This window comes from Puma concolor, chromosome B1 (genome assembly GCF_028749965.1).
Source record: "Puma concolor isolate L17-30 chromosome B1, mPumCon1.1.hap2, whole genome shotgun sequence".
Taxonomy (NCBI): Eukaryota; Metazoa; Chordata; class Mammalia; order Carnivora; family Felidae; genus Puma; species Puma concolor.
The window spans coordinates 139,882,565-139,898,016 of record NC_141670.1 but is presented as its reverse complement, the minus strand read 5'-3'; the positions used below and the strand labels follow the sequence as shown (position 1 = coordinate 139,898,016).

Below are 15,452 nucleotides of genomic sequence, written 5' to 3'. Positions count from 1 at the left end.
GTGAGTCAATGCAGCTGGCTGGCAAAGCACTGTGGAATCAGAGTCCAGGATCAGATCCGCGGTAGGAAGTAACCTTGGACAATTCAGGTAATGACCCTGAGCCCTGGCCTCCTCACTTCTAAACAGGGATGACAACACAACTTACCTCATAATGTCATTGGGGAATAAAACAGGACGTGCAGGAAATGCCTCATAAGTGGAAACTAGCTATAAAGGGTTATGGTGATTGAACTGAATCTTTCCCTTAACAATTCCTCTGAGTTCAACCAGCCTTTGATCGAACATTTCCAAGAGTAAGGTACTCGTGCCATCCCAGTGGTAACACAGTGATGATGAAAGAATGGAAGAATGAAAGAATGAGGGTGTTTACCTTTCCTATTTCCAAAGAGAAAGAGTATGGCTAGGAATAAAACTGAGGTAGAAAACAAAAAACAAAAACACCAAATACCGAGTAACCATAGTTGAGGAAGGTAGGTGAACTTTGAGATCCTCACTCTAGCACATACTAAAGTGACCTTAACCAAATTATTCAAACTCTATAAACTTTGACTTTTCTCATCTGTAAAGTATATGGTTGTAAACACCTATATCGCAAACCTATTAGGGAAGATAGCTGAGATTGTGTATATTATGCCCTTAGAACAATGCCCACCAGAGTAGACAATAAATGACAGTTATTATGTATTATGTATAAATTAAAATAAAGCTATAGTCACAGTTAGGCAGCAATACCGGTGGAAATAAGAAAACAGAATGTGGAAATAAGTAGAACATACATGAGGTATGACAATTCTAGAGACCACATCCAGAAACAGTGGCATGGAATTGAACACCCCTTTTCTGTAGAGCCAGATGTGTTCTCCCCAGTGGATGTGGCTCCTGAAAGGTACCCCTCCGTGTTAGATGATGAAGGATTGCAGCATTAAAAATGCAGGTTTGCAGGGGCACCTATGTGGTTCAGTTGGCTAAGCATCTGACTTTGGCTCAGGTCATAATCTCACAGCCTGTGGGTTCAAGCCCCGCGTCGGGCTCTGTGCTGACAGCCAGAGCCTGGAGCCTGTTTTGAATTCTGTGTCTCCCTTTCTGTGTCTCCTTTGCCCCTACCCCACTAACATTCTGTCACAAATATTAAACATTAAAAAAAATTTTTCTTCAATGCAGGTTTGCTGACTGAGGGAAGGGGGTCCAGAAGGAGAAAAAGCAGTTGCCTCTGACTTTATAATTCTCCTGCCACTTTCTGCTCTTAAACCAGACTCCATCATTGACTATCATGAAGGCACAATGCAAAGGTTCATAATATGTCAGAGCCAACAGGGGCAGGAATGGAGGTCAGGGCCAGACATCCATCCATCTAAGCCTACAGGACACACATAAGTAGGACGTGCTAGGTCTGAAACCACCATTCTATGCTTACAATGTCCTACTTTTCTAGACGTCAGAATATCCAGCAAGCCCACTCTTTCTGCAGAAGCTATGCAAGTATGGTGAGGCATACAAACATTATCCCAAAAATCTAACCAGTGCTCAGGGCACTGCTGTGACCGAGGTAAACTTCTTATCCTTTCGGGGGTTTTTTCCTTGAAATTTTAATAATTCTTTCTCAAAGACTTGGTTCGTAAACTTAAATACTTGACTGAGAAAAAGTAAAGGGAAGATGAACAACATGATCATGAAGACACTGTGTTCCAAATACACACCATTGGTCCTTAGCCTCTGCCAATGACACAACAAGGTATGCTTTCGACTTGTTTTCCAGCCACAGTGACTTTCTGCCTCTGTGTTCTCCATACCAGTCACCTGTTCGCCCTTGTCAGACACCTGCAAACACACACGAGGTCCTGTCGGGATTCAGTACCCTTTCAGGTACTGTGCAGAATCTCCTCTGTGCAAACCAAACTGGCCTGGGTAGGAAGAGCCTACATTCATGGCCACCTCCTAACCAAAATGGAACCAAAGGCCATTCCTTATGAAAACATCCACCTCCTCTCGTGACCCCCCCCCCCCGACACTAAAGGTAGCCTCCAAAGTTAGAATGAGAGCATTTGGTGGAAATGAAAAGTTGCCTAAATTTTCTCATGTCCTAGCACTTTCGCTTTTAGGAAATGAATATTTAGAAAGGCTTAAGAATATCTTTCTTACACATTTCTCTCCCTCCCAAATATAGAGGCCTCAACAAATGCCTCTTCATTTATGAGTAAGAATGTGTTGCCTGAGAAGAAAGCAACCTCAAAACACATTCCATACTCAGTCATTCACCTCTTTGAGCAGATGTACTCTTATAGGTGGGGAAGGGATGATCTCTTAACTCTTCTAGCAACACTGATTAAAAGTGATACCTGCTGGGGTGATTCAGCTAACACTGGATCAATCATTTGTAGAAAGAGGGAGAGAGCAGATACAACTCTGGCTCCTGCCCCCAGCAAATAGCACAAAGCAAGATATATGGAGTTAGCAAGGACAGAGGGAATTCCCTTTCCCCAGAGCTCTTCAAAGACAAAAGAGCCAGGGCACCTGGGTGACTCAGTTGGTTGAGCGTCCGATGTCAGCTCAGGTCATGATCTCGAGGTCCATGAGTTCGAGCCCCGCGTCGGGCTCTGTGCTAACAGCTCAGAGCCTGGAGCCTGTTTCAGATTCTGTGTCTCCCTCTTTCTCTGACCCTCCCCCCGTTCATGCTCTGTCTCTCTCTGTCTCAAAAATAAATAAACGTTAAAAAAAAGACAAAACAGCCACTCATTTTCTTAATTGTCTAAGTATGTCTCTGATTACTTTTTTTTTTTAATTTTTTTTTTCAACGTTTATTTATTTTTGGGACAGAGAGAGACAGAGCATGAACGGGGGAGGGGCAGAGAGAGAGGGAGACACAGAATCGGAAACAGGCTCCAGGCTCTGAGCCATCAGCCCAGAGCCCGACGCGGGGCTCGAACTCACGGACCGTGAGATCGTGACCTGGCTGAAGTCGGATGCTTAACCGACTGCACCACCCAGGCGCCCCTCTGATTACTTTTTAAGTCTCCCTCAAACCAGCGATGATTGAGAGCCAATTATTCCAAGAAATCAAGGTGGGGCATCTATTGGCTAGAAGATAAAATAGGAATAAACAACCAAAGACAACAAAATTGCTTGATGTGGGTTGGTAATTTAAGAACAAAAATCCATGGGGTACCTGGCTGGCTCAGTTGGTGGAGTGTGAGACTCTCGATCTCCAGGTTGTGAGTTCGAGCCCACGTTGGGTGTAGAGATTACTTAAAAGTAAAATCTTTAAACATAAATAAATAAAAACAAAAATCTAGAACGCGTCTGGGTGGCTCAGTCGGTTAAGCATCCAACTTCGGCTCACACTGTGAGTTCGAGCCCCACATCGGGGCTCTCTGCTGCCAGCTCAGAGCCTGGACCTGCTTTGGATTCTGTGCCTCCCTCTTTCTCTGCCCCTCCCCCACTCACACTCTGTATCTCTCTCTCTCTCTCTCTCAAAAATAAATATTTTTCAAAAATTAAAAAACAAAAACAAAAATCTAAATACAGTAAAGGACAAGGCAGAGAGAAAAGCAATTCTAAAGGAGCATCTCACCTCTCTGGAATGACCCCCAAACACTACCTAACATTGACATCACAGAGAGGGAAATGGGCAGAGATGTAACAGGCCAAAGGAGATGGCTAATTTTAGCTGCAGGCCTGAAAAACTTTACTTTTTCAGGCTTTTCATTATTTTCTTTTTAGATTTCAGGCCACCAAGCACCCAAGCATTTCAGTCTGGTTTCTCTCAGTCTGCTGTTGTGTTCCCAGCTCCTCTCCATCACCTCTTATTGAGATCTCCCTGCTTAAAAACCACTCTGTCACACAGCAGAGATCATGGGTTGGGCAATCTGAGCTCTAAGATCGAAGGAACGTGGCCATAGAAGGTGGAACACCAACAGTAGCCAAAGGTGAGAAGAGACGCACTAGAAACCAGGGAAGAGTCTGAGAGTTTGCAGCCTCAAGAGTTGCCTTGCTGAAGGACGAGCTTTCACATCCATGACAGAGGACCCCAAGTTCTGCTTTCTCTGGCCAGCTAGGAAACTGCAGACAGAGAGGTAGCTCCTGGAGGAGCCCCAAGGCTGTCAGGAGGACCAGTCAGGCCCTAGGACTGAGTGAGGAGTACCGAGCAAGAACTCAGGACACTGGCCACTGCCACTGCCCTCTGGTCCAGGCCTAGTTGTCAGGCAGTCTGTTGGGGGAGGGTGGTAGATAGAGACAAAGGATACACTCTGTTCCCCCTGTGGAGGGAAGGGGGAGTGGAGGGGGGGGGGTTACCGTGCACAGTGTGAGGCTGTCCCTACGAGCAGCCAATATAGGTTTCCCATAAAACAGTGGCTGCCACCATTTCCCTCAGTAGGACCAGCCAGCCAGCCTTCTCATAAACGGTTCCTCGCAGAGATGCTTACAGCAGCATCATTGCCACCTCAGGCAGGTGTGAGCAATTAGATGTACCTGCCTTCAGAATTGCGATTTGTTCACCTGATCTGGCAGACCCCACTTTAACTCTTCTCATCCCCGATGTATCTCACTCACAGAAGAAATGAGTTAACTTCAATGGAGTTTGCAGCGTGCTGGGGGTTTGGGGAAGGGGGCAGGAGGAGGCAAAAAGGCAGAAACCGCCTGACCTAAAGATTTTTTACCGTTAATTTTTTTTTTTTCAGATTAAAAGGTTAAAAAAAACACCACCACTACAACAAAGTAAGCAGCAAAGAGGGACTGCAGGATCCTGCTCATTTTCAGGCATTCCTAGCATTTTAGGTAAAGAGCAACTGGCAAAACTCAGTCCAGACTGACAGAAAACGTGCTCGCCTGTCAACGAAGGAAGGAAAAACAGGTTCACTGAGGTCCAGGAGGCGAGGATTCAGCCTCCCGGGCTTCAGGTCTCCTCCTCGCCCTGCCCCACCCCAGACTTGCAGGTGGAAAGCACGCATGTGAGACCGCACACACTTGTCAACTCCTGGGGACCCCAGGGCCCCGCTCGGGACCCGCCGCCGCGCCACCGCGGACGCCCGTCGCTGCGGGGACACACCCTCCACCTACCTCGAACATGGGAGAGGCGCCCTTGCTCGGCAACGTGCAGCCCAGGAGCTCGGCGAGAAACTTTGCCATATACGAGCGCGGAGGCAGGCTCCCTCCCGAAGCGCCGGATGCGTCCTCGCCCCGCGCGGGAGCCGGGGCGGCCGGGGCTCGCGCGCAGCCCGCGGGGCCAGCGAGGCCGGGGCTCGGGGCTAGCCCCGCGGCGGTCGGGGGCCGGAGGGCCGGAGGGCCGGGGGGCCGGGGCCCGGGCGAGCGCGCCTGCTGCCCGGCCGCCGCAGCCCGCTCCGCCGACCGAGCCTCCCGCGGCGCGGGAGCCGGGCGCTGCGGTCCGCGCTAGCCTTTCCCGCTGAATGTCACCATTACCATAGTAAAGGGAAGGGCCCCGCCGAGGGGGTGGCGGGAGGGCCAACGGCGCCGCAGGACGGGCGGAGCGCGCGGGCAAGGGCAGCGGGCGGGCACAGCACCGCGGCGCAGGCACCTGCCCGGCCACTCCGGCGGCCCCGCGCGGCTGGAGACCGGCAGGCGACGGCCGGGAGGGTCGGCTTCGGGAGGAGGGCCAGGATGACCTAGTTCTCCAGTTTCCCCCTCCTCGACGCGAACCGGGGTGGGAAAGGCGGCTGCCTCGGGCCGCTGACTGACCGGGCGAGTGGCTGCTGCAAGGCGCGAGCTGCCCAGAGGGGCTCCCCCACCGGCACGCGCCAGCCCCACCCTCCCTTTGGGGAAGGGAAGGGCTCCAGAGCCTGGGAGGAGGGACGCCCACTCCTCACATTAACCCCTGTTATTGAATGGAGCAGGCAGGGGTAGCCCAGAAGGGGAAAAGTGACTTTGTAGGCACGGGGGCTGGGCTAGATGCGCTCCTTAATCACAGTCACAGCTCCTTCCCTGGCCTTGGCTGGGGTGAGGGGTTAGGGTGAAAAAGGATGGTCAAGGCAGGAGACACACAGACAGGTGTGATCCTGTTTTGTTTTGTTTTTTTCCCCCAAACCTATAAGGCTTGTTGTCTTTTAATAAGGGAGATACTTTTAGGACACAAGGCCTGTGTTGCATCCTTATAGCTGTACATCTCAAACTTTAGTGTGCATAGCAATAACCTGGAGGACTTGTTTAAAACCAAAAGTCCTGGGCCCCCACTCCTGGTGTTTCTGATTCAGAAGGTTTGGGGCAACCTCAGGACCTGCTTTTTTATTAGGCACCCCAGGAGATTCTGATGCAGGTGGTGCCCAGGATGGATTTTGAGAAGCACTGCCCTACCTTAGCAAATCCAGAAGTCGGGGCACACCCGAACTGTAAAAGCAACAGATTGATTGGCCATAGACAGAGACCCTAAGGAAAGTTTGTCAAATCACCTAATGTTCTACACAAGGAAGCAGAACTAGAAAAGTTTGTATTACTTCACAAGTCACATTTTATTAGAGACACTTCAGGCATTATAGAAGGACTCTGTAAATCTTGTTTGACTGAATGAATAGAAGATGGATAGCTGGGTGGATGGTGATGAATAGCTAGATGTAGATTTCCCGATTCAGATTCCAGAACTCTAGCTGGTACAGCAAAGTCACTGGATTTAGGAAATGAAACGGGAAGGAAAGGTGTTAAACTAAATTAGTTTGAATGCATCAGTTCAGTGCTTCTCCAACTTTTGCAGTCAACTATTTTTCACAGTAAAGAGATTATCAAAAACAAATTTTCTTTGAAATCTCTAGTTTTATCTTTTTTCATTTTAGCCTATGAAATATTCAGTCAGGTTTGTTACAATATAAAAAGACCTACTCCAATGAGTAAAACTAATGCTCCAAGTATTCTATATCCAGAATCCCATTGGCACAGCACCAGCTAACCCACATCAGCAAAATTAAGAAATGTGGCAGCTAGGTGCCCTGTGGGCTACACTAAAAAGAAAAGGGAAGGGAAACTAATATGCATTGAGTACCTACAAATGGCTCAGGCACTGTGTCGCTGGGTTGGAGCATGGGCTCTGGGGATAGACTACTAAATCCCACTTCTGATATTTAATAGCTGTGAGACTTCGGACAAGTGACTTCACTTCTCTGTGCTTTGCTTTAGGCATCTACAAATTAGGCAAATAATAAAGGTAGCTACTGCATATGGTTTGTATTTGTTTTCTATTGCTCTCACAACTTAGCATCTTAAAACAACACCCATGGATCATCTCATAGTTCTGGGAGTGGGTTCAACTGCGTTCTCTGCTGCATAGGATCTCACAAGGCTGAAACCAATATGCAGCCAGCTGGACTCTTATCTCTGGGCCCTGGGAAGAATCCACTTCCAAACCCAGTTCCTTGTGGCGTAGGTCTGAGGTCCTTGCCTCCTGGTTGGTTGTCAGCCCAGCCGCCCCCTGCTCCTTGAGGCTGCCCAGGCTTCTTTTTATGTGACCCCTCCCATCTTTAAAGCAGCAATCAAGTTGAGCCCGTCTCATACTTTAAATCTCTCTGATTTCTTTTACCAACAGCCAGAGAAAACTTTTTGCTTTAAAGGGCCCATGGGATTATGTGATTATAATATCCAGGCCTACCTAGATAATCCTATCTCCAGGTCAACTGCTTAGTCATGTAATCACATCTTCAAAGTCCCTTTTATCACATCATGTAACATAATCACAGAAGTAACACCAGGGATGAAAACCATGAGAGCTTTCTAGAATCCAGTTTATCACAGATTATTTTGAAGAATAAGTAAATGTATGCATTTTAAACCCTTAGAACAGTGTTTTGTTATACTTGTAGTAAGAACTCAGTGAAGGTTAGCTGTTTTTTTTTTTTTTCTGCTCATGGCACTACATTTGCCTGTCATAACAACCCTGTATTATTTTTTTTAATTTTTTAATGTTTTGTTTATTTTTGAGACAGAGGGAGAGTGTGAGGGGGGAGGGGCAGAGAGAGAGGTGAACAGAGGATCCAAAGCAGGCTCCGCACTGACAACAGTGAGCCTGACACAGGGCTCAAACCCATGAACCCTAGATCATGACTTGAGCTAAAGTCAGACACTCAACCAACTGAGCCACCCAGGCATCCCCAACTCTGTATTATTTTAAAGGTAAGAAACTAAGAATCAAAAAGTCAGTCAATGTTGGTGAGGTTGTGGGGAAAAAAAGGAATCCCTGTGCACTGTTGGTGGGAATGTAAATTGGGGCAGCCTCTGGAAAAGAGTGTGGAAATTCCTCAAAAAATTAAAAATAGAAATATCATATGATCCAGTATTGGATGTTTACCCAAAGAAAATGAAAACACCAATTCAAAAAAATATATGCACACCTATATTTATTGCAGCATTATTTACAATAGCCAAGATATGGAAGCAACCCAAGTGTCCATTGATAGCTAAATGGATAAAGGAGATGTGACACGCACACACACACTGGAATATTATTCAACCATAACAAAGAATAAGATCTTGCCATTTGGGACCACATGGATGGACCTTAGGGGTACTGTGCTAAGTAAAATGAGAGAGAGAAAGAAAATATCACATGATTTCACTTATATGCAGAATCTAAAAAAAAAAAAAATGAATGAACTGACAAAAAGCACAAACAGATCAAGAACAAACTGATGGTTGCCAGAGGATGGCAAAATGAACGAAGAGGAGTGGGATATGCAGGCTTCCAGTTATGGAGTGAATAAGCCAGAGGAATAAAAGGTACAATACAGAGGATATAAATAGTCAATGGTATTGAAGCAGTGTTACATGATAACACACGGTAGCCACACTCGTGGTAAACATAGTATAACATATACACATGTCAAATCACTGCGTTGTACACATGAAACTAACATAGCATTGTGTATCAAAGATACTTCAATTTTAAGAAGAAAAGATTGTCCAACCTACAGGGCACAGACAGGAATCAGACTAGGACAGTGGCCAATCAAGTCTGTGCTTTTGCTATTATGTGATACTGCATCACAGAAAGCTGGCAAAGGACAGGTAATGTTCATCTGGGGAAGGGGGACTTGAGGGAGAATGTGGCAGTAATGAGGGGGCAGAAGGAATATTTACAGATAGTCATTTGCTGTATGTGAGTAACTTACGGTGTAGCGCAAGGGAAGCTACACTACATCAAGAAAGTCTTTAGCTGAACTGGTGGTTTTTAGTGAGCAGAGGCATTTTCTTGTGATGATATTCATCTTAAAAGGCTATATATTTCACTTGTGGTCTAGACTCACTGCTTTGATGAACTCTTCCTCTCCATGTCGCCTCCCCTCTGCCACACTGCATCAAGAGGAAATAAACATTTCTAAAGGGCAGTCCCACCGACCCTGCCTCGATAGCAAGAGCACTGCCCAGCCTTTCTCCAGGGCCTGCCCAGGCCCTGAATCATTACCACACCTATTACCTGCTGTCTACCTAGCTAGTAGCATGACGGCAGATACTCAGGACAATAAATAAATAAATAAATAAATAAATAAATAAATAAATAAATAACCAGCTCTGGTCCTCCCCCATTTAGGACCTTGAAGGGTTGTTCATACTCTTGGACTCAGTATTTCAATTTCTAGAATTTATCCTAAAAAATAACCAGACAATCACTCAGAGAGTATTGCATTTAAAATCGTTTCATGGCCATTGGAGCAAGTGTCGTTTTTACTGACACAGTCCCCGTCATGCTTAAAAGAGCAGGACTTGAGTCAGCCTGCCTAAGTTTGAACCCTAGCTCTGTCAAGGACCAGCTGAGTGATGACCGGCAAGTACTTCCATTCTTTAAGCCTCCATTTCCTTATCTGGAAAATAGGGATGATAACACCCACCTCATAAGAATTTAATTCATTACTACTACTATACTAACTTATTACAATGATTATTATACTAACATACATTCATATAATTAATGGTTCTACATAGTTTCACTGTAAGCAACTTTACCACAAGCATTTTTGCTGCATAACCAAGTGGCCATGAGGCAATATTGCCATAAAGATAAAAATCATGAAAAATACAAGAGGAGCATTCATTAAAGAAGATATAATAAAACACGGAAAAGGATAACAAAATTAAAAAGACTTCACTGAAGGGGCACCTGGGTGGCTCAGTCAGTTAGGTGTCCAACTTTCGCTCGGGTCATGATCTCACAGTTCGTGGGTTCGAGCCCCGCATCAGGCTCTGTGCTGACAGCTTAGAGCCTAGAGCCTGCTTCAGATTCTGTGTCTCCCTCTCTCTCTACCCCTCCCCTTTTCTTGCTCTCTCTCTCTCTCTCTCAAATATAAACATTTTTTAAAAATTAAGAAAAAAGACTTAATTGCAAAATACAAAATATTTTAATACATTCAAAATGTATAGTGTAGATTCATGGCAATACCATGCAAATAATTAATTTTTGTGTATTGTATCTAACCACTTTCTCCAAAGTATTTCATTCACAATATTATACACTTTTTTTGCTTATTGATTCATCTTCTCATTCAGCATCACACTCTTTCTTCATTTGCTAAAATTTCTTCTTTCACTGAGAGAGATGCCAGTTTTCCAAACACTAGGATGCACATTGGTAACTAGGCTTTGTATTTGGTTGTTTATTCTTGGTTTATTATCACATGTCCGCTGATAGATGCTCCTAAACTGTGGGACATGTGGGTTCAAAACTCCACACCACTGTATAGACCATTATGAAGGCTAAGGTTTATATAATATAAAAATGAGAGTACTGTGTCAATGAAGAAATCAAACCAAGCTGTCAACCAGTTTGTTTTTTTTTTTTATCTTTCATGGCAAAATTGCCTTATGGCCAATTAGTTATATGGCAAAAAGTGTTTTCAGTGATGATGCTTGCAGCAAAGACATCTACAGCAAAGATGCTTACAGCGAAAATTCCAGACACAATAATTAACATACTAATACTAATAAAGTACCTGGTCAATAGTTAGTAATAGTAATAAACATTATCAGAAAGGTTATGATTAATGATATATCCTCAACTCATGGCCCACAGCCTGGCACCCACTACTTAATAAAAGTTGATTGAATGAATGGATGGATGGACAAATAAATGAGTAAAGATATTTGTTGCAGCATTATAAAGCCAAAATTTGTAAACCTGCTAAACCTAACAACAGGAGATTGGTTTGACAGATTATGATTCATAAATATATAGTCAGCATAAAGTATATTTTTAGAAAATATTTACTGACTTAGAAAATGTCCTTTATATAATGTGGATGGGGGACAGCATTCAGTACATGCAGTATGTGCTAACTTAGTAAAATGTTTACATGTATACATCAGAAGAAAATGGAAGGACATATACCAAAAGGCAATAATAGTTCTCTCAGGGTGATAAAATAATAGATTATGTTTATTTTCTTCTTTATACATTCCTGAATTTTTCATTCTTTGCAGTGAACCTGAGTACAATATCAATTCTAATACTTTTTTTTTTTTTTTAAGATCTCATCATGAAGAACTTGGACATTTAAAAAAATTTTCAAGTTAATCTTAACTGATTTAAGATCTTACCCCTTTAAGGGGCACCTGGGTGGCTGTTGATTAAGCGTCCTACTCTTTATTTTGGCTCAGTCATGATTTCACAGTTCATGAGATCCAGCCTGGCATTGGGCTCTGAGCTGACAGCAACAAGGCTGCCTGGAATTCTCTCTCCCTCTCTCTCTGCCCCTCTCCCCACCTCAAAATAAATAAACTTAAAAACAATATCTTATTCCTTTAATAAAACATTTGCAGTGGACCAATTAGCTAAATACAGTGCATTGATACTTTGCTTAAGGAATTTGTGAAGAGGCTCTACAAAATATCATCCAAAATTCAATTTAAAAAAAAAATGTTTTAATGTTTATTTATTTTTGAGACAGAGACAGAGCATGAGTGGGGGAGGGGCAGAGAGAGAGGGAGACACAGAATCTGAAACAGGCTCCAGGCTCTGAGCTGTCAGCACAGCACGAACCGTGAGATCATGACCTGAGCCGAAGTCAGATGCTTAACCAACTGAGCCACCCAGGCGCCCCCAAAATTCAATTTTTTAAAAAAATTTTTTAATGTTTGTTTATTTTTGAGACAGAGACAGAGCACGAGCAGGGGAGCGGCAGAGAGAGAGGGAGATACAGAATCCGAAGCAGGCTCCAGGCTCTGAGCTGTCAGCACAGAGCCCGATGCAGGGCTCCAACTCAGGAGCAGTGAGATCATGACCTAAGCCGAAGTCGGACGCTTAACTGACTGAGCCACCTGGGTGCCCCTAAAATTCAATTTTAAAGACACTCACTTTTACTGTAAGAGCTAACAGTCTAGTTATCAATAATAGCCATGACCCTAAGGATGGCAAAGTCATAAGCAGCACATATAATCTATTTTTATAACTTATCTATTTTCTCTTCTCATTTAGTTTAGAAACTAATGTAGAAGTCGAAGAATAAAGCACACACACAGAGGGATATTATTCAGCCATAAAAAAAGAATGAAATCTTGGGGTGCCTGGGTGGCTCAGGTGGTTAAGCATACAACTCTTGATTTCAGCTCACATGATCTCATGGTTCATGAGATCCAGCCCCGATTTGAGCTTTGTGCTAACAGCACAGAGCCTGCTTGGGATTCTCGCTCTCACCCTCTCTCTCTCTGCTCCTCCCTGGTTTGTGCACACATGCGTTTTCTCTCTCTTAAATAAATAAAAAGCATTAAAAAAAAAAAAAAAGAATGAAATCTTGCCATTTCAGACAACATGGATAAACCTTGAGGGCATTATGCTAAATGAAATAAGACAGAGAAAGACAAATACTGTATGATCCACTTACATGTAGAATCTTAAAAAAAAAAAAAGTTCATAGGTACAGAGAACAGATTGGTGGTTGCCAGAGGGCATGGGGGGGGAGCAGTTGGAAAAATGGGGAAGGGGGTCAAAATGTACAAAATTATAGCTATAAAGAAAACAAGTCATGAGGATGTAATGTACAGCATGGCAACTATGGTTGAGAATACTGTATTGAATATTTGAAAGTTGCTAAGAGAGAATAAATTTTAAAGGTTCTCATCACAAGGGAAAAAATTTCTGTACCTAGTGTGTTGCTGAATGTTAACTAGACTTATCATGGTGATCATTTCACAATATAGACAAATATCGAATCATTATGTTGTACACCTGAAACTAACATAATGCTGTATATCAGCTATATTTCAATTAAACAAATAATAATAAAAGAAAGAATGCTACTTTAATTCATCCTGCTTCCTTCGTGGCTCTCAGGGAGAGCCGGTATTGCAGTTACTGTAAATACTGTACTTCAGTATGGTCAAAAAACAGAGCAGTCTGATTAATCAACTATTCTGACTAATTATCATCTATGCAACACATGAATTACCACTTTTCAAAAAATTAGGCTGTCATCAATTGCAATTAACAGTGAAACACTACTGAAGGTTTCATAATTCTTTGATGATGCAGAAGGCACTTCAGTGTCTCTCGGGGTGTCAGCCTCACCAGCATAAAAATCATTTATCCCAGTAGGATGGATGAGGGGAGATGCTGTCTAATAGGAATTTTCAGTCGAGAGAAATGCAAGCAAGCCAGGTTTCACTGTGTTTACAAGGCTGACTGAAGGTCTACTGAGCTCTTTAAGCACCTCCTGAGAAAGATGCTCTATTTGTCTGAGATGTTATAATTATTATTCCACAGGAATACAATGGTAACATTCTATTTTACAACAAAGAAAATTAGATTACAAGTTTTCCTACAATCCTCCCTCCTCGCACTAAGATCACACACCGTACAGAGTTACAATGGTGCCAATTACAACATCTTTTCATGCACTGTATGCTCCTTGGGTTTTTGATGATCTGAATGGATTTCATACCAAACAGCAGGTACTGGCCACAATCAAAACAATTTGGAAGAAAATAGTTCCATCTTCTGTGCTCAAGTAATGTTATTGATTTAAACTTCGTATTTGCCTCACTTCTTTCTTGGTACAACAAGCAAGTATGTGGCTTCTGTCCGGGCCCCCATTCTGCCAACAAGAAGGGGAGGAAAAGCCTGATACACACTAGGCCTTTTCCCTCACTAGCTGCTAGAAGCTCATTTCCCTCAAAAAGAGAGTGTTTTTAAGAATTTAGTCCAATCCACCACTTCTCCTTTCCCCCACTCCACTCTACAGAATCAGAGGCACAGAGAGGTTAAGGCTTTTGCCCCAGTTTACACAGCTAGTATATTGGCAGAGCAGGGCCCAGATTCTAAATCTCCTGATAGCCCACAAGCTCCACTAAGTCATTTACTCAGTGCCCATTGTGTGAAACTCTACACCTTCTCTAAATCATGCCAGGGAGGAGATTTTCCCTGAAAAATAGCATTTTTCTTTGAGCTAGGTGCAAAACAGAAGAAAAGAAAAGGGAGAGAGAGATTGTATGTATGTGTTGGAGGAAGGGAAAAGAGCTCAGCATCATGTCCTTGAAGTACCACTCCCACATCACAGCCAAGCCTACTCTCCTGATGCAGGAATTTGGGGTTTTAGTCCTGGCTCAGCTGCTAGGGTTTATTTGTTTACAAAGCTGTAATGGGACTCCCTGAGAGAATCTCTGCAGAATACTTGAAGCTGGTGGCCAGAGGCTCTTCAATGAGCAAAGAAATACTCTGGCTTTCCCAGCCCTGCCCTGGGTGTCTAAGATGGGAGGGTGGCATATTCTAACACAGGAAAGATCCAAGGTTATGTCAATATATTTGGCTGATGCTCAACACAAAAGGAAGTTAAGCTGTTGAAGGGGTGAAGTCATTCAGTGTGATATCAATCAGCTTCCAACTCAGCCCTGCAGGGAACTTGTACTATGACTCTTGAGAGAGGTGTAGCCTGGAGAAATTGAATCAATAAATGGGAAAATTACAATATTATAGGTATGATAAGAAACTAAGAGAATAAGCTACATCCCCCCCCCCCTTCCATTTGGGGCTTAATATAAGAGTCACTGTGCTTGTGGGAAAGGTCTAGCTCATCATGGTGCCAGTGACAGTGGTAATGCCCCAAACAACACCAGTGACAATAAGAAGACTGATAGTGCATAACAGTGACAAAACCCACAGTACATCAAGGCTACACCATACCCTTAGGAACCATTTGGCTCAAGGGTAGAGAACCAAAGTTCACTTCAGAAAGAAGTGGGGCACCAATATGGAGCCTGGGTGCCAAGTGCATCAATGGGCAGTAGCAAGTAGCATTGTAGCTAACACTAGGCAGAGGAACATCAGGGCCAGGACCATGGCACCACCCAGGAGCATGGTGGCCACAAAGCCCACAAACAACGGAGCAGAGAAAGGGAGCCGATGCTAAAGAGCAGGGCTGCTGTAGGGATAGAGCTAAACCTGTGATCACCTGGGTCTTCCACAAGGAAAGTACCCTCTATGGGATTAGCTAGAAAGCTGAAGATCCAAATGGAGGTAAATGCTATTTTGGCATTTC

The 15,452-nt window shown here is 43.9% G+C and overlaps 1 protein-coding gene across 4 annotated transcripts in view; it reads right to left on the bottom strand.

Moving 5' to 3' along the window:
• Nucleotides 1–15,452, bottom strand: part of RASGEF1B (RasGEF domain family member 1B) — a 612,828-nt gene that overhangs the window by 570,244 nt on the left and 27,132 nt on the right. For 2 of the 4 annotated variants that reach the window (XM_086704744.1, XM_086704746.1), the window contains exon 1: nt 5,056–5,206. The exons of 1 other annotated variant lie outside the window; for it this stretch is intronic. In XM_086704744.1, coding sequence (XP_086560870.1) covers nt 5,056–5,124 — 69 coding nt within the window. In that variant the 5' untranslated portion in view covers nt 5,125–5,206. Of the gene's footprint in view, nt 1–5,055; nt 5,207–15,452 lie in introns of those variants that run through there. One more of the 4 variants, XM_086704747.1, reaches the window with a different exon arrangement.